General features: G+C 38.6%; 1 protein-coding gene and 1 long non-coding RNA gene across 6 annotated transcripts in view; one reads left to right on the top strand and one right to left on the bottom strand.

The window, feature by feature from the left end:
- ANO6 (anoctamin 6) overlaps positions 1-26,863 on the top strand; it is a 186,210-nt gene that overhangs the window by 85,479 nt on the left and 73,868 nt on the right. For all 5 annotated transcript variants that reach the window (XM_072798241.1, XM_072798240.1, XM_072798244.1 and 2 more), the window contains one exon: positions 19,571-19,699. In XM_072798241.1, coding sequence (XP_072654342.1) covers positions 19,571-19,699 — 129 coding nt within the window. The remainder of the gene's footprint in view (positions 1-19,570; positions 19,700-26,863) is intronic.
- LOC140617229 (uncharacterized) overlaps positions 19,716-26,863 on the bottom strand; it is a 51,409-nt gene continuing 44,261 nt past the window's right edge. Inside the window, exons 3-4 of the long non-coding RNA XR_012017450.1 lie at positions 20,073-20,163; positions 19,716-19,964 (exon numbers count right to left, since the gene is read on the bottom strand). This is a non-coding gene — a long non-coding RNA (uncharacterized lncRNA). The remainder of the gene's footprint in view (positions 19,965-20,072; positions 20,164-26,863) is intronic.

The raw sequence follows: 26,863 nt of genomic DNA, 5'->3' as shown, positions 1-26,863 counted from the left end.
TAACTTATTGTCATCATCAGCCAAATGTCCTCCTAATAGCGATGTTCATTCCACTGCTTTTATTCCCCTGTTTTCAGAAAGCCTTGACTGAAATGCCTTGTGAATTCTTGCCCCACAAAGTATCCCATTTGAAATTCAGTGAGCTATCCATTATCTGGGGAAATGTCACAATTAATTTGACAAAAACAGGCATGAGGAAAGCAGGGAGCCCTGGGCATTCTGAACAAAGATGTGATATCAGTATTTACCATGGAACTCATTTGATTATAAGTCATCTAGAAGCATGCCACAATAATGGCCAGAAAGACTCACAGAAGCAAAAGAATTGAGTTAAAGTTGAGAGTCTGCTGGTAAATAACCTGACTGTGCCATGACCTAAAAAACAGCACTAATGGAAGAAGTTGTAATAAAAATTTAAAGGGAAACAGAACTTGGCAGAAACGTATACACAGAAGGAATTCACAAGATTCCTGGAAAATTGAAAAGGAGGACCTGTGGGATTTTAACTATAGTCGCCGCCCCCCCCCCCATATTTTGAATTTGTAATTAATTTGGAAGGCTTAAGGGCTTTGGAAAGATGATTTAAAAATCCCTTTATTTCTGAAGTCCTACTAGTTAACCTTAACTTTCCTTATTTTGACAAATAATAATGAAAAGTGCATCTTTACTATAAGCTCCAAATGTATTCCTTTAAGTCTGTCTCTGGTTTTTTAAGAAAACAAACAACAAAAAAACAGCTATAAGATGTGCTTTTACCCAGAAAACTCTAATGGCTCCTTCAAAAGGAACATGCATTTACTGTTCCTTCTCCCAAGTCACTTTTTGAAATGTAGATTAATATGACCTGACAGATTATAATAACCACCAAAGAGCATTTTCATTAATTATAATGAGCAAACCAATAATATAGATCTTTACAATGTTAGTATGAATTAGAACATATCAAGTCAAGACCATAATTGTAGCTGGAGTAAAATTTGACTGCTACGTCCAAATCCCTTAAAACAAAGACACAGAAGGAAAATTTTGACAGATCATTTAGCGATACTGTCATCATCAGCATTTCATGGTTTTTCGGTAGCTGTTAAGCGTTTTTAAAAAGTAAATATACTGCTTTGTGAAATAAGAAGAAGGTTGAAGAAGAGCAAGGTGAATAAGAGGAGGTACTTCTGAGACTTTGAAAAATGTTTTTACTTAAAACAATTTTTTTTTCTTTTTTGTAAAAGGAAGTCATTCTAAAAGTCCCTCCGAGACGCTGAACATAAGGTGGAGTTCCAGGGAAGTGGAAGCCCTCTGCCACTGTGCAGTTCAGCTCTCAGTCCCTTGTGGGCAGGTGCTTTTTCTTTTAGGACCTCAGTCTCATGTGAAAAGGCAGAAAAATCAGATTTCCTCACTGGGGTGTTGTTCAGTGACTGCACACTGATTGAATAGCATTTTAGCTATCTTAAAAGCATATTCATAAAATAATAATGCAGTAAGAAGTCTTCTCCAACATTTATGGATGTGCGGAGTTGGCAACACAGATTGCAGGCACGGGGACAGCCAGCCTCAAAGTGACCACAGCCCTCCATTGCTCAGCCCAGCCATACCCCTGCCCACTCCCCTTCAAACGAAACCAGACTGTGCTGGCATCAGAAATTGGTTCCGTTCTCCTTAGAAGAGCATGGAGGGGCATTTTTGACTTACACTTCTGGGGAAAGTAGTCACAGGCATTAGGTGTCTACCAAATTATCGGTGGGTTGCAAATTAATCCTACTCAGCAATATTATAAAATACCAGCAGTGCAGTCGATCAATAAATAAATGTCAGGCACTTACTAACACTTGCTAATAGGATTTTCAATTGAAGTAGAAATAAGAGCTATTTAAATTATGCACTATTTTGAATAAACCACCATCAGCTTCACTAAATTTTGCTTTAAACTTTTTCATTTATTCATTCATTTAATATTTATTAATCAATGTGCTTCAAGGAATACCAAGCAGTATATCTCAGTGTTTCCCCTCAAGGCCGGGAGTGGGTGTACTGTTGCCTCTGTCTCCTGCACATTGTCTTATTAATTGACAAATGTTAGTCCTGCAACTGATGCTGATTAGTTGTTTGAATGAAAGACTTCCAGGCAGTGTGCTGTGTTTGATGAGTTCCACCTGCACTTAAATAAAAGTGCTGGAGGAGTTCAGGTTGGGTCCTGGTTCTCACCTCTAGTTGGGCCTCAGAATTCCCTAGAGAGCTTTTTTATTTCTTTTTTATTTTTTTTTAATTTTTATTTATTTATGATAGTCACACACACACACACACACACACACACACACACAGAGAGAGAGAGAGGCAGAGACATAGGCAGAGGGAGAAGCAGGCTCCATGCACCGGGAGCCCGACGTGGGATTCGATCCCGGGTCTCCAGGATCGCGCCCTGGGCCAAAGGCAGGCGCTAAACCGCTGTGCCACCCAGGGATCCCTAGAGAGCTTTTTTAAAAAGTGAAGGTGCACACTGACCTTCATGTGCTAATCTTGCTCTTGGTTCTGAATATGTTTATATGAAGTTTATGAAGGTGACTCTGATGTGTGGCCCTGTTTAAGAACCATTATCTCGGGGCACCTGGGTGGCTCAGCGGTTGAGCATCTGCCTTCAGCTTAGGTCGTGATCCTGGAGTCCTAGGATCAAGTCCCTCATCGGGCTCCCCGCAGGGTGCCTGCTTCTCCCTCTGCCTGTGTCTCTGCCCCTCTCTCTCTGTGTGTCTCTCATGAATAAATAGATAAAAATCTTAAAAAAAAAAAAAAAGAGCCATTATCTCTGAAAGTTCAGGTTTATAATTTTGGAGGAGGTGGTGGTCTGTGACTCACCCTGATTTCACTAGGTGCCGAAATCTGTACTGAAATATATTCCAGTCCAAGAAGCGGAACAGTAGAATATATACGTACATACTCACAAGTATATGCACATTCACACATTCAGTTGTGTGTGTGCATATGTGTGTGTGTATATGTATATACAGATATATCGATGCAGATACATATATATACACACACACACGCAGATTTATTAAACAGATTCAGCTGAAGGAATTGGTTTATGCAATGTGGGGCCTAATCCATAGAGCATGCCGGCAGGAAGGGCAGGCTGGAGACTCTGGGGAGGGGTGGCTGCTGTAGACCGTTTAAGGTAGAACTTCTTTTTCTCAGAGAAGCTTTTCTTTTTTTTAAGGAGTTTTTTTTAAGACCAATCAACTGATTAGGTGAGTCTCACCCAGATCATTGAGCATAATAACATTTCCTTTAAAGTCAACTGACCATAGATGTTAACCACATCTACAAAATACCTTCACAGCAACGCCTTGACTAGTGTTCAGTTGCCGGCCTGAGTCCTGTAGCTCAGCCACACTGACACCCAAACCTAGTCATCGCAGTGGATATCGTACGGGAGGGTATCTCAGTTGCATGAACAAAAAATGGAAGTGGAAACGAGTAAAGTGTGTCCAGTTTATTTCGAGTGTGGAGTTGATCTGGGGTAGTGGGAGGAGATGAAGTTAGATGGTTTAAGGCCAAATGTAGGACTAAGGGTTTGGACTCGAGCTGAAAAGACAAAGCAGTGCTAGAGCAGCCCTGCCGAACGGAATTTTCTGTGATGATGGAAATGTTCTGTCTCTGTGTTGCCCACACCACAGTCCTTTAGCCATGTCTGGCTGTAGAGACACATGGTGTTGGTTCAAAACCTTCTCGGGACCTTCCTGGGTAGAACCTGAAGCTGACCCCATACGTGGAGGGAAGGAGGGACTGAAGAGAGGCCACTCCAGACCCAGAGGTGGTAGGTTTAAAAAGCCAGCGAACCTATGAGGCTTGTCTTGGGCAGCCTCAAGGCAGTTAGATCCCCGCCACTCCCACCTCTACCCCCTCCTTCCAGAATCTTCAGAATTTCTATAAAGGCCTTAAATGTGTTCAGTCATATACATCAACCATGTGGTCTGAATTCCACATCAGTATCTCAGGGCCGTGTCCTTGGGGCAGCTTCTCAGAGCAGGGAAGGCAAGTGGAATGTACATTCCAAGGCCAGAGGAGGGGGTGAGGAGCCTCCCGTTGCTGGGGTCCAGCTCCAGGGTCAGCCAGCGGTCACGTCCTCCCGATGACCTCCCCCCGCATGTGACTGGTGACACAGAGGAACTGGATTTTTCATTGTTTTTAATATGAATTCACGTCAGCGAAGTAGCTCTGCAGGCCGGTAGCTACTGTGTTGGACGGGGCGGCTCTGGGGAGGTCAGTCCCACAGGAGGGCAGGGAAGGAAAAAAGGAACCATAGATAGTCTTATGGTGGACTGGGCCACTCCTTACGTCTCGCTTTCCCCTCCTGGTGCACCCGAGCCCCTCGTGTCGGTGAGGTGGCCCCAGCTCAGGCTGTCGCCGGCTTCCCTCAGGCCCTAGGCCTCAGCGTCCGTTACCACCGGCCTCTGTGTTAGCAGGTGCCAGGTTTTACCTGCAGTGCTAGCATTTTCCTCTCAACCTCAGACCTTGGTATTTCCACTTGGAACCTCCCAGATTCTTACTCGTCCTCCCCTCCTAACTGTGCTGCTCCTCCAGTTCTGGGCATTTTGGTAAATGTAACCACGGTGGCCTCAGCTGCTCAGGCCAGAAACCTCAGAATCCTTGACATTGTTTCTGACCTGCTGTGTGCAAGCATAAGGTACAGCTTGTCTGTCCCTTCGTCTTCATTTATTTCTGTTGCTCCCCCCTCAGACTAAGTCACTCACTACCTCTCTTCGCTGGACTCACAGTCCCCCGTGACCCCTTTTGCCACCCACTACCTGTCCTCTAAGCACTTCCTTGAAAAGCAGAAAATAGATCATTTCATTTCTTCTGTGATGTGTAATGGAATCCCCACCCCCGCCACCATTGCTTTATCTGTAATATTACAAAATATCACAAGATAAAGGGTTAATTAACTTCAGTTGATTTATTTAATAATATTTATCCATTTAATATTTCTCTAATCCTATTAAGCACGGTCTATTGGGAAATATCACTGAAGTATCCCTTGGGGCATATATTCTAGTGAGAGAAACAGACATTAGTCGAATAATTACACGAATAACTACACAATTAAAATCATGAGAGGTGACATTTAAGGAGGAATATAAGGAGCTCTGAGAGTATAAAAGAAAGAGACCTAAGCTGGTGGAGAAGGACAGGGAAGGGCTCCATAAAGAGGAGTTTGCCAGAGAAGAATTCTGGGGAGTGGGGGCCACACATGCCAAGAGAGGAAAGCAATACTTTACTCCAATGGAATACGACGTAACCGTTAAAAACATTAATGGAATACAGAACCTGACACCGTGTTAGGACAGAATGTGGTCTTCAATTTTCTAAGCCATCTGGAGCAGCTTTTGGAAACCAAGAAGACTGAATCTTTAATAAAACATGAATAAGATGGTTCTGCTAAATAAACACTTTGGAGTTGAATGTGATCTCAAGTCAATTCAGCAAGTATCTATTGGCTTCTTTTCCTAGGGGTTCTGGGTTAAAAGCAAAAAACAGGTTTATTTCCTTCATTGTTATAATCTAATAAAATGTATACATAAAAATAGTTCGATGACATATAATAGTATTTTATCATACTATTATTATAATTTATATAATATAGAATTAAGAGCCAGAATGAAAGGTATAAAACAGTGGTTCTAAAGGTTTTATATGGGGATCCCTGGGTGGTGCAGTGGTTTAGCACCTGCCTTTGGCCCAGGGTGCGATCCTGGAGACCCGGGATCGAGTCCCACGCTGGGCTCCCAGAGCATGGAGCCTGCTTCTCCCTCTGCCTGTGTCTCTGCCTCTTTCTCTCTCTGTGACTATCATAAATAAATAAAAATTAAAAAAATAAAATAAAAATAAAGGTTTTATATTTCTACACTTTACTCTCTTAATAAAGTATGAACCCTGAGCTTTCTTTTTGTTTTAAGATTTTGTTTATTTATTCATGACAGACACAGAGAGAGAGAGGCAGAGAGAGAAGCAGGCTCCATGCAGGGAGCCTGACGTGGGACTCAATCCCGGGTCTCCAGGATCATGCCCTGGGCTGAAGGCGGTGCTAAACTGCTGAGCCACCCGGGGTTCCCCCCAGGAGCTTTTTTATGTGGGTATATTGATACTTACTGTAGGAGAACTTAAAATTAAAAAAAAAAATTGAATGTACTAAAATTTACTTAAACGTAACCAATGATAAACTCAATATACCTTAATATATGATATTTTAATGAAAAATCACTATCTTAAAAACATTAGTAAGAAGGATGGCATTAGGATCCCTGGGTGGCGCAGCGGTTTGGCGCCTGCCTTTGGCCCAGGGCGCGATCCTGGAGACCCGGGATCAAATCCCACGTCGGGCTCCCGGTGCATGGAGCCTGCTTCTCCCTCTGCCTGTGTCTCTGCCTCTCTCTCTCTCTCTCTCTCTGTGTGACTATCATAAATAAAAAAAATAAAAAAAAAAAGAAGGATGGCATTATTTTATATACTTTATAGATCTCTTTAAGAGAAGGCAGCTGCCGGGATCCCTGGGTGGCGCAGTGGTTTGGCGTCTGCCTTTGGCCCAGGGCGCAATCCTGGAGACCCGGGATCGAATCCCACATCAGGCTCCCTGCATGGAGCCTGCTTCTCCCTCTGCCTGTGTCTCTGCCTCTCTCTCTCTCTGTGTGACTATCATGAATAAATAAATAAAATCTTTAAAAGAAAAAAAAAAAGAGAAGGCAGCTGGATTTTTATATCTGCTTCTGCAGTTAAAAGTTGCAATATGTTGTTTTGGTTGAAGTATGAAGTAGATCCAGCCTTGCACAGATACATAGACAGAAGAGAGGTCTTTTTAAAAGTCTTTTCAGGTAATTGTGAATATTCTTCTTTGATGTGACATTAAAACGGGACAGGTAGTAAGCATCTTAAAGGTTGGTTGCAATACGGAGTGTGAAACCATATCAACAAACTTTTTTTTTTTTTTTAACAAACTTTTTGTATATTGAAAACCTGTCTTGCATTTCAAAGGAATCTTTACCCAAGCAAAATTTTTATCACTATGTATAGGGCAGTTGAAAATATTGGTTCACAGAGTTTAGTAGCTCTTACAAATGTTGACCCATTTCATTATACAATATGAAAAAAATGACATTTGCTAACACACACCCAATCTCATCAGAAAAGCTAATGAATATTGGGAAGCTGTCAAGTTCACAGTGGTGAATACAAGTTGTCCTAAATTCTAATACTTGCTTGGAAGGTCGAATTTTATCATTAGCAATAAATATTGTCAGTTGTTTTTCCTGAAATGACAGTTTCACTTTGTTCATTTTCAGAAAAATATCTGCCAAATCCCGAAGTCCATATAACTGAATTTTGTGTTAGTCATCTGTCAACTAAATGTGGTATCTATGGAAAAAATTGGCTACTTAAAAATTACACAAGCACTTTTCCTCAAGACAACCACCATAGCTTCAGTGTGCATCAGAAGTGCTTTATGGGCACTTCATTTCTTCACACAGAATATTGAAAATGTGTGTACTCAAGGATCAGGATTTAATGAAGTTAGTTATTGTTACAGCTTCATCAAGAACATATTTAAGAGAAGTGACTCTTTATGTAGTGGTGAAAAATATAATGACAATTAGTACAGTTTGGTGCTGCTGCTGAGTAATGTAAGACACTGACAGTTTTGCCCACCATTGCTTTTGCACCATCATTGCAGATGTTGACATAGTAAAGAAGATAGATAAGTTCTTAGTGTTATAAAGGTGGTTGTGACCCCACAAGCCCCCTGAAAGGGTCTTACAGGTTCCTAGGGGTCCTTGTAATGCACACATCCATTGGCATAGACAGCAGTATAGTGAGGGAGAAAGAAAAAGAGACTTCTTATTAGGAAGGCTCCATGAGAGGAGAACTGAGCTAGACCTTGAAGCAGTACTAAGATTTGGATAGGTAGGAAGGAAAACAGAAAGGGATTTTAGGAGGGGAAGTCATGTGAGTAAAGCAGTAGAGGCAGGAAGCAGCATTGACTAGCCAAAACACTGATGAGAAGGGTGGTTGAGTTGGAGGGTTAGGAATGGGGAGTGATAATAAAATACGGGATATTATAATGAGATTGTGAGGGAATCTTGAATACCCATCAGAAACGTTTATACTTTTTCCAGAGGTCACTGGGAATAACTGAAGGTTTTGAATCCTACGACTTGAACATGTTGGTTGAGGACCATCCTTATGGTAGAAGTGAATTTGACAAACAAGACAACTGAATGCAAGGAGACTGATTGGAATATTAATTGTAATCTAGTTTATAAGGGTCAAGAATACAGGCTAGAGAGATGGCAGTCGATGGAACAGAGTGAAATGTAGACTAATTCCTTCAAAGGTAGAAGCAATATGAGAACTAAAGAAGAAAAAGTCAAAGGTTACCAACATATTATATTTTATAACCCCAGTTCCTTGCCAGGGATATTGTTAGGGAAATAGACCAAAACTGGGTGTTTCTATATAAGGTCTCACTTGAGACTTTCTGCTTCATTCAAAATTAGAATGCTTCCTTTTTTTCTGATAACAAGAGCTGGATCATTGAACACATTTCCTTTTTGCCCTTCTGCCAAGAGGCTTTGTGCCAAATGTCATGTTAAAATCACAATGGTTACAGTTGTCCCAGTGGTTAGTATACTTTCTTCCTTCTACTGTCTCTGGCCTTGATCCTCTATCTCTGTTTACAATTCATTAATCTTACTATTTTCATTCTATTTGATACCAGATGTCCTAAGACCTCTTTTGAAAGAGATTGGTGGTGGGAGACTCTTTTAGGGTTTCTGGTACCAATTCCAATGTGAAAGGGTATAATTCCCCCCCTCCCCCCACTAAGCAGTTCTCAGACACCAGCTGGGTGTCAGAGAATTCAAGTCAATTCTGACATTATCTACCAGGAGATAGCATCAGATTCCAAAGGTTAAGGACTTAGTCCTACAAAGTTGCCTTCTACTCCCCACTCTAACTGCAGTGGCAAGCCCCAGGCTGATACCCGTGCTTCTGATCAACTAGCTACAGATTGGAGGATCCAACAACCTCCTTTTTAGGTTCAATCAATTTGCTGGAGCACCTCACAGAACTCAGGGTAACATTTGCTTATATTTGCGAGTTTGTTAAAGAATTTGAATCAATAGCAAGATAAAGAGATATATAGGAAAAGGTATGGGGAAGGAGCTTGGAGCTTCCTTGTCTTCTCCAGGTGTGCACCTCTCCCTGCATGTCCACGTGTTCACCAACCCAGCCCTTTAGGTTTTTATGGCTTCATTGCATAGCCTTGATTGGCCAAGTTATTTGCTGGTTGTAACTCCAGCTCCTTTCCCCTCCCTGGAGGTGATGGAGGGCACTGAAAATTCCAAGCCTCTAATCACATGGTTGGTAAGATCCAAAAGTCATTTTTATTAATAAGACATCCATATCACTTTTATGTCTCTGAAGCATTTTCAGGACATGTGGATGAAGACCAGATGCATCTGAGAAATATATTTTGGTCATCTGAATAACCAAATATATATTTCTTATAAATCATTATATCACAAGGAGAGTACAACGTAATGATAATATATTAACCCTTCACATATTTTATTCATTCATAGCATAGAGCACTCTACATCATTCACGTTTTACTCAGAACCTTAAAAAAGCTCAAAAGACTCTTGACATCCAAAACCAAAGCACCACAGTTAAATTTCAAAGAAATTTGATAAATTCAGTTCATCTGGTTGTCCAATTCAAAGCAGATGAGAAGTAACAAAGGATAGTGAAATACCTATTAAAAATAGGTAAAGTGATACCAAAAGAAATGACTCAATAATCTGAGTATTGGCAGAGAGAAAAAGCAAGATACAGGTGCAAATTCCTAGTACTTGTAGATTATGTGAATGAACCCAGCACAGCTCATAATTAATAAAGAGCTGTGAGATGTTAGAGAAAACCAATAGCTCACATTTCTTACATTACCATGTTCCAGGCTCTGTGCTGTTGCTGTTGATATATCATTGTACTCAATCGTCACAATAACCATGCATTTCTTTCTATGATTTCCCTTTTCACAGATGAATAGTTTTAAAGAAATAAAATATATACATAAAGGTACACTGCTTTTGTATATGGCAGAGTTGTGTTTTGAAATTGGCTCAGCTGGATAATAAAGCCCATGTTCTTTATTGTTATTTGGGACTCCATTTTTACCTTAATAATAATAATAATAATAATAATAACAATAATAATAATAACAGCTAAGTTCAATATCCTCTTAAAAGATATTAAAAAATACTATCTAAAAATACATTTCCTCAGAGCACTTCACTTCTTGAAAATTCCCAACAATTGACCGGAAGAGGATTTTGTAAAGTATTATTTATAGTCAGTTTCAAGCATTTTTGTGCCATTGTTTTAAATTAATCCTATGGTGTTTTTTGGTTGGTTGATTGTTTTGGAAACATCTGTGCATCCTCATTTTCATAGAACAAAGAACAGCCATTCTTGTAAACTGCTTGTGAGTTAAAGAGAGAAAGTAATACTTATATAAAACATTAACCAGGTGTTGTCATAATTTTTGCTTTGCTGGTCACTTGATGCTCTGGCTTCTTTTTCTTCCTCCTGCTTTGAATGAACTTGGAAACATCAGATCTCAGAGAAGTAGTCTGAGAGGATTATGGCCAGTGGATACATGGGACATAACAATCCATGAGGGAGTGAGTGCTGATGACAGGACTCTTGTGCTACAAACTCTGAGCAGCTGAAAAGCTAAAAATAACCTGGAGCATCTTAGACTAGAAATGGAAACATCCTGTGAATGATGAAGAGTCTCTGGGAGTGATGGATAGTAACTTGAGGGGAACCTGCCAGAGAAGAACTGGACAGGAAAAACCTAGTAAAGAGCTTGACTTGTTGCCTTGGTTACATCCCCAGTGCTACCTTCCATAGCGTGTTCAGCTTGACAGTCTGAATAGCCAGTTTGCAACTCTGTTTTCTGTTCTTTCTCAGATTATAATCCCCTTCTATGAGGTAGGATTTTCTTTTAAACTCATAAAATTTCAGGTACTGTTTATCCGGGTCACATGTGACTCAGGTGACTGAGAAAGGGGAATAGTTCACAGTGTTGGATGTAGTAAATGAGAACTACCAGTAAATATTTTTGAGTTGTCACCAGTTAGTTTTCTAAGAACTGAAATTAGATATGTGAAATATGGTTGACTGAGGGGTGCTTGGGTGGCTCAGTTGGTTAGGTGGTTAGGAGCCTTCTGCTCAGGTCATGATCCCAGGGTCCTGGGATTGAGTCCCATGTCCAGCTCCCTGCTTAGTAGAGAGCCTGCTTCCCCCTCTGCCTGCCACTCTGCCTACTTGTGCGCGTGCATGTGTGCTCTTTCTCTTTGTCAAATAAATAAATAAAATCTTAAAAAGAAATATGGTTGACTGAGAGGAATAGGAAAGTAGGTGAAGGGCAACCCTGTGGTTATGAAGTCCTGTGAAAGCTCTTGTTCCTTAAGACTGGTGATCTTAAAGTTGTGGGTAGTATGTTGTGAAAGTCCATTAAATCATAAAGGATCTGGTCATAGAGATATTATTTTGGTTCTAATGGACTCCAGAATATAAGATTGGGAGTTATTTCCTAAAGGTCCAAAAAGTGTAATTATGACAACCATCTTGCCTAGGTGGGAAACCTATCGAACATTTTTCCTCAAGAGGTAGTACAAACTGAAAATGCTAACAGATTCAAAAGATGTTTAAGAATGTTAAATCCATAATGTGATCTTAAAGTAAAAGCAGGACACTTTTGGGATATTGAAACCTTAAGAGGTTAGCCTCCGGGAGAATAATCATACCCTCTTAGAAGTATCCTCTTATACCACTTGACTTGTTTTTATCACATCTATCACTTTATCCTTCCTAAGACTTTATTAGGAATATTTACAGCTTAATCTCACCCACATTTCACCAGTGTTATCATTATCAGATGCGAACTGTGCAAACCAATGATGGCTTCTTCTAGAAAAGTATGAGAACTGCTATGGGCATTTTCACACTTTTTTTTCTTTTCCTTTTGTGACTTTTCTTGTTCGTCTTCTTTTCTACAGATCACATCTTTAAGGAACACTAAAAAGTGGTTTAAAATGGCTGGAAAACCTATGGAAAAACTGGGGAGCAAAAAAAATTGTAGTCATGCTAATGAAAATCCTAATCACAGCTCTCACTGTGGGGTTAAGGAAAAGGTTCAAACAGAGTCCCTCCCCTAGGAAGAACCTTCTAACTGAGCATCTCTCTGCAAACTTCCTAAAACCTGTTATCTACCCTAGTTACACTTCTTTTAAGGAAGTTTTACTTTAAAAATGTCATTAAAAGTTCTATTTTCATATTTCCTCAAGCTTGCTTCAGGAATTTTAAGAATATATAAAGTCATATGAGAACTTCATTTGATAAAACCACTGTTTCCTTGGCATGGGCTGGAGGGAAATATTTAACAGTAATTATGCCTAATGCATTATGCCTTTATACTCACCCAGCATCTGAAATGTGATGTTCTAATAATAGAACTCCAGAGTTTATTTTAACATGAGCAAAAGGAAACAAAGGCAAAATGCATATACCAAATCAGAAAGCTGTTGGCATGAGAATGTTCCCTTGTGTGTATAATCAAAAAAAAAAAAAAAAAAACAGAAGCAGCAACAGCATTTTCATGACACAATCTAATGATATCTGTAAGCGAACTATATCCATCCCTGTTAAGAAATGTCTGAAACCCATAAAATGAGTTGTTTTGGAACTAGTTATAGCCATTTGCCAATATAAAATAGCAAGATCATTTCTTAGGAATTTGTACATAAGCATTTAACTCGCAATAAAAATTATTTATGAACTAAATAAGTACTAAGTTAATTTTTATTAAGAATTACAAATTCTAAAAAAAAGAATTACAGATTCTAAATTTTTTTTCAGAAATTTTTGAGTCAAAATATATAACTGATAATTGGTAGTTGCACAGGTGGCATATAAACTATAATAGAAAGTATGTCAACCTGGGGCAGAGATCTCTAAAACTAGTATTGCACATTCCAGTTGAATGTCTGAATTTCAGAAAACATATCAACATTGTTGAACCCAGGACTGATGGACAGTACTCTAAAATATTTCTCCCTTTTGCTTTTGGGACTGACTTGGTAATTTTATGGGCCCCTTCTATATTGCCATTCATCCTCTTGTCCCATTTGCCTGCATGGTCTTTAGGATCTCATCAGTAAAACCCAAGAGGATCCATTGAATAGGGATTAAATAATAATATAGTTCAGTTCGGTCAAGAATAGTAATTGGCATTTCACAAGAGCAGTAATTCATTTGGGCAGTACCCATAAAAATGTTGGCACTCTAATTAAAAAGTGCAAATGAAAAAATATTTTTACTATCCCGGGGAAAGTGAAAATAACTGAAATCTAGTGAGGGTGGGAAAAGGCATTTTCATACTCTGCTGGTGCAAGTGTTCATTTATTATAAATATTATGGTTGACAATTTAGCAACCTGCATATCAAAAGCTCCTGAAAAGGCCATGCCACTTAAAATCTGCTTCTAGAATTTAGCCTAAGGAAATAGTAATTGGACATGTGCATAGATAATGTACAAGGATGCTCATTGCATCAGTGTTTATAAAAGCAGCAAATTGGAAACAATTTGTGTGTGCATCAGTGGAGGGAATATTTATATTATAGTGATTAAACATCATGCAGAGCTTTATATCAAGCTAGAAAAATGCCTATGATAGATGTTTATAAAATAGTATGTAGGGTATGGTACCATTTTGGGGTGTGTGTGTGTGTGTGTGTGAGAGAGAGAGAGAGAGAGAGAACCTGAAAGGATACATTCCCGAAATATTAAGCTCAGCTCAGCTCTGGGAGGTGGGATTACATATGACTTTTATTTATTCTTTTTTACTTTTCTGTATCTTCAGTATTTTTTTTTTTGTATTGAGTACATATTACTTTTATCATCAGGGAAAAAAGATTATTCTAAGAAAAAAGTAGACTGAGCTCATGCTACATGTAAGGCTCAGTGGAGAACTCAGGGTGAGTGAGACCTGGCCACTGGCCTTCAGAAGTTAATAGTGTGGTTAACAGAGTGGGAAAGGAGACTGTGATTTGTACAAATACCATTCTGCGTCACTCTTGAGTACACCTTGATTATTATAGTGTCACCATCAAGGGTTCTTCATGGAGTATCTAGACATGCTTGACTCTAAGACAAACAAACCAGAGTCCTCGCTTCTGGATATACCTTCCTTCTTCCCCTTTCTACTGACTTCCCTCCCATCAATGTTCAAAAATCCATACTCACTTATCCCCTACAATACACTAGTGAGCTGACTGCTTGTTGGGCCCCCGTGTGTGTCCACATATTTCTCCTTATTCCTGTTAACTAACAGGTTTCTTCCTCTTCATCCTGCTTTCCACAATACCAGTCTTTCCCCCTTCAGCATCAAACCCTATACCAGCAGTGCTTGGCATTTTTCTACTTTGCATTTTCTCACTATCCCTTGTTTTTACAGGCTGGGGAGGAGACCTGATAAAAGGAAAGAATTTGTTCCGGTCTCATCTCTTCTCTCTGTAGTTGTGTAAAGCAAAAAAAAAAAAGTTCCACTATTCCTTATGCTTTGAATCTCCCTGAGTTGGGGAAAACACTTCAGAGTATATCTCATAACTGTAGGGTATGTAAATAAAGTTTCATTGTGTCCCATATCTTGTGAGATCTAAATATTTACATAAAGGCTTTCCTTTCTAAACTTTGGTTTCCCTAGAACTTGCTATGTGCGTGGATTTACTGAAAACTAGAAGATCCAACATTTTCACTTTAGTTTTCTGCTATGATAAAGTTTGCTTTTCTTCTGTTGTGTCCTCCTTGGAGTTAATTTGCTTTGTTTTACTGGTCTTAAATACTGAGGAGAGTCTCGTGTTTTTTCTACATTCACATGTCAGTTACTCTAATTGTGAGTGTCTTGATATCATTTCTTTTTCATAATGTAATTCTTCAACTATTATTGTTAGACATTAAACCTTTCTTGCATCCTGCTTCATATAAGGTCAAGACTATTACCCAAATAAGCTTGGACTACTCTCCAGTATCATAGTCAATGGTGACTATTTGAAAGTTCTGGAGATAAAATCAGTTATCACTTGCTGTCCAAGGCAAGTTTCAAACACTCTTACACATAAATAAGAGTTTGAGCAAAAATCCCAGTTGGACTGCTTTTTATGCAGATCTTGGACAAATAACTTAAATTCAGCATTTTAAGCTCTAGGAATAGATGTCCCTATTGTAGAATGAGACTTCCAGTCTTGTTTTTGCAAGGTTATTTGAGGACCTGATTTGTGGACACTTGAGAAGTCTGAGATTGGACAAATGCTAAGCAGCAAGTTATTTCATGAGCTTGCCAAGTGCTGATACCAGGAATTCCAGGAGGGTGCTTAGTAAGATGGGCTGCTCACCTAGATCCAACCTAAATGCCACAGATCAGTGACACTCAGACAGTGGTTTCCCAGGTCCTCTCTTACCCCAGCCTTTCCTCCTCCACCTAGAAGACAGACCTCACCATCATGTTACCCATTCATATACCTGAAGCATCCTAGTCAAGAAGTTGAATGCCTTATTGCAGCCAAAGATTGCTTATGTGAAAATTTCCTACAAAGTAATTACTGAAAAATCCTCATCTTTGAATTTGTTTTTTGTCTACTAGAACATTCTTTCTCAGTCCCTTGTCCTATAGTACAGAGATCTCAACCGGATCCAGGGACAGGACTGGTACCCACGCATACTTCTTAGCCAGTAGCAAAAATTTTTCAAGTTCTTAAATTCACAACTCCAGCTTACAAGTACTGGGCACAGTATTTTGCTGCTTGCATTTTTTATCCTGATTTGGTTAAAGAGATTCCTGCCCTCTAGGGCTCTTTTATTGAAGGAGCCACCCCACAAATAAAAGAAGGAAAGAAGCCAGCTTAGAGGAGGGAGGCCTGGAAAACATCACTTGCATGAATCACACCTGACCTCCCTTCTTACTCTCTCTCCTTTTCTCCTCAGCCAAGCTCTTACTGCTCAGACCAGCATGTCTCCTTTGCATCTCAAGTGTGAAATGTCAGAGGCAGCAGCCAAAGACAGAAGTGGTCAGGCCACTATTCCATGGTGGTTGGCAGCATAGTTTTGAAATAATGACAAATGAACATGAGTGTTTTTTTAACCACTGCAGCCCTTAACTTAAAGTACACATCAGGTCAGGTGGCCACCAATGAGTAAATGAATGCTCAATTGGTGGAATCTAGTATCATCGGGACTGGTGAGGTCATTGGGTATTTTTGTATCCTTTGAGTAATACCTAGTAGTGCAATTGCTGGATTCTAGGGTAGCTCTATTTTTAACTTTTTGAGGAAGCTCCATACTGTTTTCCACAATGGCTGCACCAGTTTGCATTCCCACCAACAGTGTAAGAGGGCTCCCCTTTCTCCTCAACCTCACCAACACCTACTGTTTCCTGTGTTGTTGATTTTAGCCACTCCGTCTGGTATGAGGTGATATCTCATTGTAGTTTTGTTTTGTATTTCCCTGATGATGAATGCTGTTGAGCATCATTTCATGTGTCTCTTGGTCATCTGGATGTCCTCTTTGGAAAAATGCCCAGTTTCAGGTTTTTGTGTCTCATCTTGGTGCCATTTGACTTGGTCAAAAAGAGTGAAGATCAGGGATGCCTGGATGGCTCAGCGATTGAGTGTGTGCCTTTGGCTCAGGGCGTGATCCTGGGGTCCTGGGATCGAGTCCCACATCGGGCTCCCTGCATGAAGCCTGCTTCTCCTCTGCCTGTGTCTCTGCCTCTCTCTGTCTCTGTCTCCCTCTCTCTCTGTATCTCTCATGAATAAATAAATAAAATATTTTTTTAAAAAGAGTAAAGTTCAGGTTTTGAGTAGGTACCAAGAAATGCAGAGAGGTCAGGACTTGAATAATTCATCACCAATCATTTAAAGAAGTTTGTCAGTATTTATCCTGAGAGATTATTAAAATTTTACTATATAAAGCAAAACTTTAGGGGAGGAATTACTTTTTAGTTCTCTATTATTTCTTTCTTTTTTTTTTTTAAAGATTTTATTTAGTTATTTATAAGAAACACAGAGAATCAGAGACATAGCAGAGGGAGAAGCAGGCTCTCTGTGGGGAGCCCGATGTGGGACTCAATCCTAAGACCCAGGGATCACGACCTGAGCCAAAGGCAAATCCTCAACCACTGAGCCACCCACGCATCCCGGTTCTCTATTAGGTGAGTTGAAATGTCCTATTGGGTGAGTTAGGCCTGTAGTAGATTTATCAAGTGAAAAATCTAGCTTTAAAAAAAAAAAAACAGTTTTGTTCATAAATCAGTCTTTTTAAATTTGGGCCAAATTTCTTGTCTGTTACCTATTTTTTCCAGCCCCACCTTGAGTTTCTCCCTTCTTCCCAATTACCTAGTAGGAGGCCTTCTGCCAAGAGATGGGAAACCTAGATTTCATAGCAGTAGAAAACTGGCATCCTTTTCCCAGCATTGCATTCCAGTAATACCATCTTAGAGTTTGACCCAGTTATTTCACACAGACAGCTGATGCCAAGTCCATGAGGCTCTCCTCCAAACAAAGGGCCATGGTCTTCAGTCACACATGAGAGAGGTGCACGCAGACCAGATTATCCGGAGGCTGACTGCCAGCCTATGTGGCTGAGCAAGGGCAGTGGGAGGGAGAGTGTCTGGAGGGTTCAGACGTGCAGGTGGGTTCTCATTCCAGGCTTCATTCTTTAGACGTGCAGGTGGGTTCTCATTCCAGGCTTCATTCTTTAGACCTTCACTTCAGTGAGTCCTGCTGGATGCCACCAAAGGCTACAGAAAAAAAAGGGGCTTTTGTACACTTTTCAGACATCTGTAATGGTGACCAGGTTTTTGTGACTATTATTCCACTCCACTGCACCTCCCCTTTGCCATTCTGAAGAAATTATTCATTCTTTTCCCCCTCTACACAAAATTTTCCTCTCGCAGCTGCCCTGGTTGTCACCAATTGTGTAAGATCTTCATTGAAAGGAAGAGAAATTGAAGGACCTAAAGGACTTTGTGACTGAAATGGAAAAGATGGGGCTTTAGCATTTTTGTACAGCTTTAAACACTTTTAAAAGTTTATGGATATTAAATAGCTGAAATTGTAAGTAAAAGAACTGAGTAGAAGCACCAGCCCAAGACACGGATGTGTCTGTTGTCCTGGCCCCTCTGTGCTCTGGCTCGGGAAACTCAAGGCAAGGGCACAATGTTTGTGCCCACAGGAATCCCTGGTTAAGTGTGACTGGGATAGAGGTGTGTTGAGTTAGGTTACACCAGCAGCATGAGCTCCACAGGCAAAGTAACCTGCTAAATGGGGGTGTTTGGACTGCTGGCCAGAGACCTTCACCTGCTCCATGGTGGAAAAGAAAGGAATGACGAGTATCAGGTTCAGTAAAAGATGTATCTTCTCAAAAGTGTGAAGAAAAGGAAGATGGGGTAGTGATAAAATTAGGTGATTTTTGTATTAAATTGATGCTAAATGCAAAGAAGAATTAATTGCATTTAGTGATTAAGTGGTTCTGCCAAATGACTACAAAATGCAATCTCCGCATGAGCTTTCAGTGAAAACAGAAGTTCAAGATTTAAAAATATTGCTTATCACTTAAAAAATAGTCTAATCCTTAAACAGCAACAAAATTCACGTAAGCATCTGGACAAGCTGTGTGAGCAACAGAAACCCAAGTCTTTGCTTACAGTGAATTAAAATAATTCTTTTCAAATCCACATGGTAATAAAGACTGTTTTAAACTCTATTAGGTCTGTGTTCAGCCATTGTTTCTTCATTTTTTTAAGCTCTAAACTAAAAGCTCACTTATTTATTATTGTTGCTGGGGTCATTTGTTTATTTGTTTTATTTGCTAGGAGTGAAGGGATATCTTTCATGAATTTGGGAACAAATATCAACAGCCATTGTAGCTTTTGTGTTCATCAAAGCATCATCTGATTTGGTTTAATGTTATAAAGTGGTACCTTCTGTAAACTGGGAAGGTCCGGAGAGAAATCATGAAAAATGGTAAAAAGGTTAGAAATTATGACTTAGGAAGGGTGAGATTTTCATAAACGGTGCTTTGTCTTATATTTTTCTTCTTCGTAAATGAAGAAACTAAACTTCACTCCTTCAGATAGGCACCTCTGGTTACCATGTTTATTTACAAAGTGATACTCCTTTGCTGTTGGAGGAGGGAATAATTCTGAGATGATTGTGTTTATGTAGAAAATACTGATATTTTCCCATGTGTTTGTAGCATAATCCTAAACTGCTCAATTCAAGGACTCCTTTCACCAAGAACATGCTCTGCTTGCAAAGATCATGGTGACCGTGACCTCTTGGTTAAGTGACTAGGAATGGATTTTTCTTTCTCTCTAAACACACTGATGTACCTATTAAAACTAGAAAATAAACACTTATAAATTGACACTTTAACAATTGGATTAAAATTTGTTTTTCCACACAGGAAGAATTTAATGGAAAACATGACTCCCTCTTTTTTAATGACGGTCAGCGAAGAATCGACTTTGTTCTAGTATATGAAGATGAAAGTAGAAAAGAAACCAATAAAAAGGGTTCAAATGAAAAACAAAGGGTAAGTTTTTGCTATTCTCGTTTTTATTTCTTACGATATTGTGAAGTGAAAAAAATGGTTTTTTTAATGTAAGCAATAAAGTGAAACTGGTGTTTGAAATATCATGTACCAAACATACGTTCATATTTTCTCTGCTCATCATTCCCTCAAGCCATGTTAACAATTTTTTCTTTTGTAATTTGAAGCAGAAACTTCCTTGGGCTCTTAACCTCAGTTGGTTTCACAGCTGAAGACAGACTTTCTTCCAAGGAATTGCACTTTCTATCTGTAGAAGAGATTTACGTTATTATTTTTTTTTAAGATTTTATTTATTCATGAAAGACACAGAGAGAGAGGCAGAGACAGACGTAGGCAGAGGGAGAAGCAGGCTCACCGTGAGGAGCCTGATGTGGGACTCCATCCCAGGGCTCCAGGATCGTGACTTGAGCCAAAGGCAGATGCTCCACCACTGTGCCACCCAGGTGCTAATATATTTGTGAGAAATAGAAAAATATTTGTGAATTTGTGAATTCCATCATACCGTCTGTCAGGCCTTATTAAGGATTTGAGACTCCACCAAGGAAAGGCAATTTCAAAATCCTGTTTTCTTTGAAAGAAAAAAAAATTATACCTAAATCATATTGATTTCCTAAATCTAGTATATCTATTAATATACTATATTAATCTATCTCACCAAAATGTGATATTTACATTAAAAGTATACTTGGCGAGGCACCTGGGTGGTGCAGTGGTGGAGCCGGAGCCCTGAGCCTTAGGCTCAGGTTGTGATCCTGGGGTTCTGAAATCGAGTCCCACATCAGGCGCCTCGCGGGGAGCCTGCTTCTCCCTCTGCCTATGTCTCTGCCTCTCTCTCTCTCTCTCTGTGTCTCTCATGAACAAATATATAAAGTCTTTTTTTAAAAAAAAGCATACATGCCTATTTGCTACAAAGTGGGAAAGGAAACTAATGATTAATAATGACAGCAAATGTAGTAAGTGTGGTAACTAGCCTTCACTGTGCTCTTCATGGGTGGTATGTGCCTCGTGCATGCTTTATCTTATTTCATTTTCATAGTAACCTGGGAGGTGCATTCTGTTATCATACCATTATAGACAAGAGGGGGGACCCTTAAGGTCACATGATTGCCCAAGGTCACTGACTCTAGCATGAGAAGTCATGAAGCCATGGTTCACAGTCTTGTCTTAAATCGAGAACCCGTGCTAGTCACCTCTCCCATTTTGTCACTTCCCTTCCTGCCTTTTCATTCATTGCCAGTCAAGCTGCTGCTTCATCCTTTTCCTTTTCTTCAAGCTCTTCTAAGTATTTTTATCTGGAGATAGTAAACCATTTAGTAGGCTAGGGTTATAAAAAAAAAAAAAAAAGCCTAGATCTTCTTTACCTGAACCCAAACTATATTAAACTGAAACAGGACAAAAAGGAGATAGCATACACGTGTCATTGTTTCCCACTATGGAAACAACTCCCTCATTCTTTGTTTTTGTTTTTGTTTTTTTTTTTTTCCCTGTTCCTTTGTTCTCATGTCTACGCTATTACATATACACAAATTTAATTGTCCCTCTCTGGACTTTCCGAAATGCATCATTTCTGCCTATGCTTCAAACCAACTGATGAAATCTTAAAATTTAATGAAGCCATCATACCTGTTTTGTTTGGGAAGGGGTAAGTTTAGAGGTTTGTATTTGCATGGTATCACATGCATTGGAACTTGACATTCAAATTCTATTTCTACCACTCCAATTATTTGGAGTAATTCCAATTGATATAACAAACTAGCCCTGATTGCAGTGGCTTGACACAATAAAAGTTTACTTATTGCTCATGTCAAGTCAGATGTGACATTCCTGTTTGGCACGATGGGTTTAGCGAAAAGGGTAGGGCTCTGTCCTTTGCATTCAGGGACTCAGGCTGATACAGAAGCTTTGCCATATTGCCATCTTCTATAGGGAGATCATCCTCAGCTTTAAAGTAAATAATAGTTTAAGAGAAAGGATGGAGAAAGTAATTGTGCTTCTTCACCACTTTGGCCTGGAGGTGACGACATCAATTATGCCACATTCTTTTGGTCAGAACTCAGGAGAGTGGAAAATGTAGTATCTGACTGGACAGCCATTTCTCCATAGGAATGCTGTACTATGGGAGGGAAACTGAATCTTTGGTGGACAGCCGGCTTGTCTTGGCCACAGCTATTAATTGGCTCTATGACTTGAGGGAATTTTATGATCAGTATCATATTTTATTGTAATTTTTGAGATGCATGTTATTTTTCCATTTTGCCTTCTTCACAATCAGGGTATGTCTTACAAATGATATATCATAATTTCATTGGTGGAGTTTTTCCTATTGATACGTAAAATATTGGTTCATCACACACTGATGGCATCTTAGGTTCAGGAAGTGGGAACTCCAATACTCATTCCATAGGGTTGTAGTTAGGATTGAGTAAAATACTATGTAGAAATATTATATAAATTGTTAGTATGTATTAGATAATAAATATTAATTCCTAAACCTTTACTTTTATTTCCAGTTTTCTTAGAACTAATGTATGAATATGAAAAGGCATGACTCCTCTTTTGTTATTATATAATTTCTATATATATACACATAATATATACATTATATATATGTTTGCTAGAGTAATATAGCTTAGAATGTTTTATCATTTTTCTGTGGACACTAACATATATTAATGTACTGTCATAGTCACCATCATCAAATATTCATTAAACATCCATCATATGCCAATGGAACTGCATTGAGCACTATGTAAAGTAAGTTAAACAAATCTAATCCATTAAAGTGTAAAGGAAACAGTTCTGGATTTAAACAAGAGTTTCACTGCCATGGTAAAGGGGCCCTAGAGCTGCTTACATTATTAATAAATGCTGCATTTGTTTTACACAGAAACATAGGTCCCAAAGTAACTCTCATAAATCAGGAGGAAAAAAAAAATCATTAATTTGGCAATCTCTGAACTCACAGATAGACGTACCATGATGTTGGTCTTTATAAGCCGTGCTTTGAAGTGCTTTGAGTTGTATTTGTACATATTACTTAGACTCCACCAGAATTTAAAGTTCAGCTTTGGAATCACATTTTTATTAATCAGAAAAATATTTGTGAATTCCATCATACCATCTGCCAGGCCTTATTCAGGATTTAGGACTCCACCAAGGAAAGGCAATTTTTAAATCCTGTTTTCTTTGAAGGAAAAAAAAAATTATGTCTAAATCATATTGATTTCCTAAAGTAACACCAAGGTAGACTTTGCCTGTAGCTGATCTAAAGAGTGTTGTTAAATACTTTCTAGGGATGGAGAAAGAGAGAAGTTATCTGGTAGGGCTACAAAACATAGAGGAGTAAAAGGCTGCATCTTCCCATGAGCAAAAGAGAAAATATTTTTCCTAGCCAGATCTCCAAATAACATGTCACTTTGTCCTCTTATATTAGTGAAAATACTTCAGGAACTTCACACCTTCCTTTAAAAGCATAAATTGTTTACATTTCGATAGGCATAGGGAATGACTGTAAGTTGTTTCAATAATATGTGCCCTAAATGCCACTTGTCCTTGACACTGAATCACTTTGAATATTCTTTTACTACAAGAAACAGGAAAGTGGAAAATTAGTATCTGACTGGACAGCCATTTCTCCATAGGAATGGAGAACAGGAAAACCATACTTAAAGTGGCTTAAATCCTAAAGGAAATCATTTCCTCACTTAAGAAGTAGCCTAGAAACAACATCATTTCTGTGTTAGATAATTTATTGGCTTAAAGAGGTTGTCAGGAATTGAATTCATCACATCCTTCCGCCCTGCCGTCCATCCTCAATATGTTGCTGTTCTTAAACTGACTTCACCTTGTACAAGATGGTGGTGGTACTTTGAAGCACCTGGAGGTGGGAATAGGGAATGCCCTTTTTTAGGGGGGGAAGAAAGCTCCCTACCCTATAAAAGCCCTAAGCAGATCTCCCTTCACAGTTCTTTGTCTATCATAGGTCTGTTCCAAAAATGACTGTTGGCAAGATGAATGGAATTACTTAGCATCATTAGCATAGACAAATGAAGATGAGTCTTTTGTCTCGTAAATTGCTGGATCACCCAATACCTGAAAAACCATCAGGCTTTTCTTAGCAGTGAAGAAGGGGGAAACCACTGACTGTTCAGTAGGTAGCCAGCGGCATGGCACATGATTAATTATATATAATTATATATAAATGTGTTCGATGTACATTAGGAAGAGCAAAGATGTTCTAATGAAAACAATTTTCTGTATTTTTCTCCAACTCTTTCTGCTCAGTTTTGTTTGTAACATTTCCTCCACTTCCTTTTGCTAGCACTACAAACTAGTGGCAGAGTCCATCTATTTTCGATTTTGTTTTGTATGACGCTGGGCATCCCTTCAAACAGATGAGCTTATGACCAAGTAAAAGTATGATTCAGATGATGGTAGAGAGGGTAGGGGGGTCAAGGTAGCACAAAGACAGTCTAAGCAATCCTGAGTAAGTGTTTTATTTATATAACTTTCTATCTGCACAATCCATTCCTAAAAGTTAATGGAAAATTTATTTCCTTGAAGTTGATGAAAATTTCATATATGGATGTGGAAATTTGTGTCTAATACCTGACTTTAAGAATTCTTTAGTATGTGGCAGAAGGATCGGGCCAGTGGAGATCCTAGCATGCAAGGTTTTTAAGAAATGAGCAATCAAACTAAATTATATCCAACCTTTCAAATAATGTGAGACAGCTAACTAATTGGTTACAGAACCCGTCAGCCTTTAAAACTGTTATCCGTTATGTTAGATGAGTTATCATGAGGTTGGAAATGTTTGCCTAGGGATGCCTCGGTGGTTCAGTGGTTGAGCATCTGCCTTTGGCCCAGGGCATGATCCCGGAGTTATTTAAATAAATTTAAAAAAAAAAAAAAAGAAAGAAATATTTGCCTAGAAGCTGTATGAGATCTCTTTGGACATGTTTCAAAGTTCATCAAGAAGTTCTAGTACAGTGAATATATTATATCACTCCATTTACTGAGGTCTTATATTTTTCAGTAAACTTTTATAACAGTGTCCATGAAGATCTTGTACTGTTTTTCGGTTGCTCGTTCGTTTTTTCAGTTTCAGGTATACAATTTAGTGATTCAAGACTTAATACAACACTCAGTGCTCATCACAAGTGTACTCTTTAATCCCCCTCACCTATTGAACCCGTTCCCTCCACCCACCTGCCCTCTGATAACCATCAAGTTTGTTCTTTATGGTTGAAAGTCTGTTTCTTGGTTTGTCTCTCTCTCTTTATTTTCCCCCTATGATCATTGCTTTGTTTCTTAAACTACAGAAGTGTGAAATCCTGTGGCATTTGTCTTTCTCTGATCTTATACATTCTTATTAACTAGTCTCATTTTAAAATTTTGTTGATATTGTCAGAAGCATTTTAAATTGTGGCTTGTGATTTATTGTGTATTTAAAAAGTTCATGGATTTTCATAAATTCTACCTAGAAACCTTGATAAACTCTTTTTAGTTATACTTTCCAATTCATCTATTAAGTTTTCTCAGAAAAAGACCTATTATCTATAAATGATGAGAGCTTTGCTCTACCTTTGCCACCTTTACACTTTTTCCCTTTTCTTGTTAAAGTACAGCAGCTAAGCCCTCTTGAATAAAGCCAGTAACACATAGTAGTCACCATTTTCATGTTCCTGATTTTTTGGGGAATGTTTCTAAAATTTCCCCATTAAATATCTCACCTGCTATAAAATTTTGATAGTTTTCTTTCAAAAAGCAAAAGGAGTCCCCTTCTAGTCCTAGATTGCTAAGAGTTTTTATGATAGTTGTGTTTTACATTTTATTAAGTGCTTTTTTTAAAAAATCTGTTGAGGGATCACATGGCTTGACTTCTCATTAAGCCTTATGTGTATTAAATGTATGGTATTTGTGGCTAATGGGCAATAATTAACAGTATAGATAACTCAAAATCATTTATTATTGACTTCAGCTTGCAAGTATAATTTTCCTAGTCATTAGCTCCCTACTTATGCTAATACTACATTAACATAGTTTATTTATAATTCATTAAAAAGTATTTGAGGTCACTTACGGAAATAATATCAAGAATAAAAACAATTAAATGAGAAACACAGAGTTACAAATGTAAAGCCCAGGAAAATAAAATGAAACTGTCTGTGAGAGTAATAAACAAAATGATTTTTTATTAACCACAGGTCCTGTTCAGAAGTTAGAGTTCAGCTGTAAATTTGCTTCTGAGTTTCCTAGTGGCCAAAGAAAATAGGAGATGTTATTAATATGGTCTAAAGTTTTAACACAATAAAAACAAAACTGTTTAAAAGAAATATAATGTTCTGAGGATCTCCCAGAAAGAAATTCATTCCATGGAACCTCATATAGGAGAAGACATGATTGAATAGATCTAACATTGGCATATCTTCTCCAAGTTGAAGAAATAAAAGAATGGCAGAGAGGGATTATAAAGAATCAGAACAGCATAAAATTTCCTAGAAATGACGTTTGCCACAGATATTCTGTGAATGGAAACTTGAGCATTAGATTAGGATAGGTTAAGAAGAAATGATGGCAAGTGGTGTTAGCTGGTTTTACCTTCTCAGATGAATTTTGGTAGGTGTCCTCTCTTCTTTTTTAGGCAAAAAAATCCGGTCTAACTTCAATTTGCTAGCATTTTAGACTAAGGCAGGGAGCTCTTCTTTATATTTTTATCTCCTTTCTTTACACCCTACTTACTTATACTCAGATTGTAGGTTAAAGGAATAAAGTAAATTAGAATCAGCAGTTTCAAATTACAGCTACAAAATGTGTTGCTGGTATAAGCATGTTTGGTTTTATTTTTGAGTACTCAGCACAAGAGCAATGAATCCAAATCTTGCTTCTAACTCCCAAAATGGGAAGTGTCATTAGGTCCAGTGCTTAAAACAGTCAAATAAAAAGGTCAGTGAAATCCTAAAAAGTAAAACCTGATTATTCTATTTCATCTCACAAAGATGTGGAGAACAGAAAATCCTTGCATTTCCCTGATCGGTCCTTCTGAGATCTGACCTTAGGGGTTTGAATGAATAAGCTGTCATTTGCCCCTGTGGTTTCAAACAGTTCCCTGTATCTCACTTTTTAAAAGGTATAAGATTAGGA

This window comes from Canis lupus, chromosome 25, assembly GCF_048164855.1.
Source record: "Canis lupus baileyi chromosome 25, mCanLup2.hap1, whole genome shotgun sequence".
In the NCBI taxonomy this organism is placed as follows: domain Eukaryota; kingdom Metazoa; phylum Chordata; class Mammalia; order Carnivora; family Canidae; genus Canis; species Canis lupus.
Note: the sequence above shows the minus strand (reverse complement) of the source record. Positions and strands in the feature narration are given on the sequence as shown.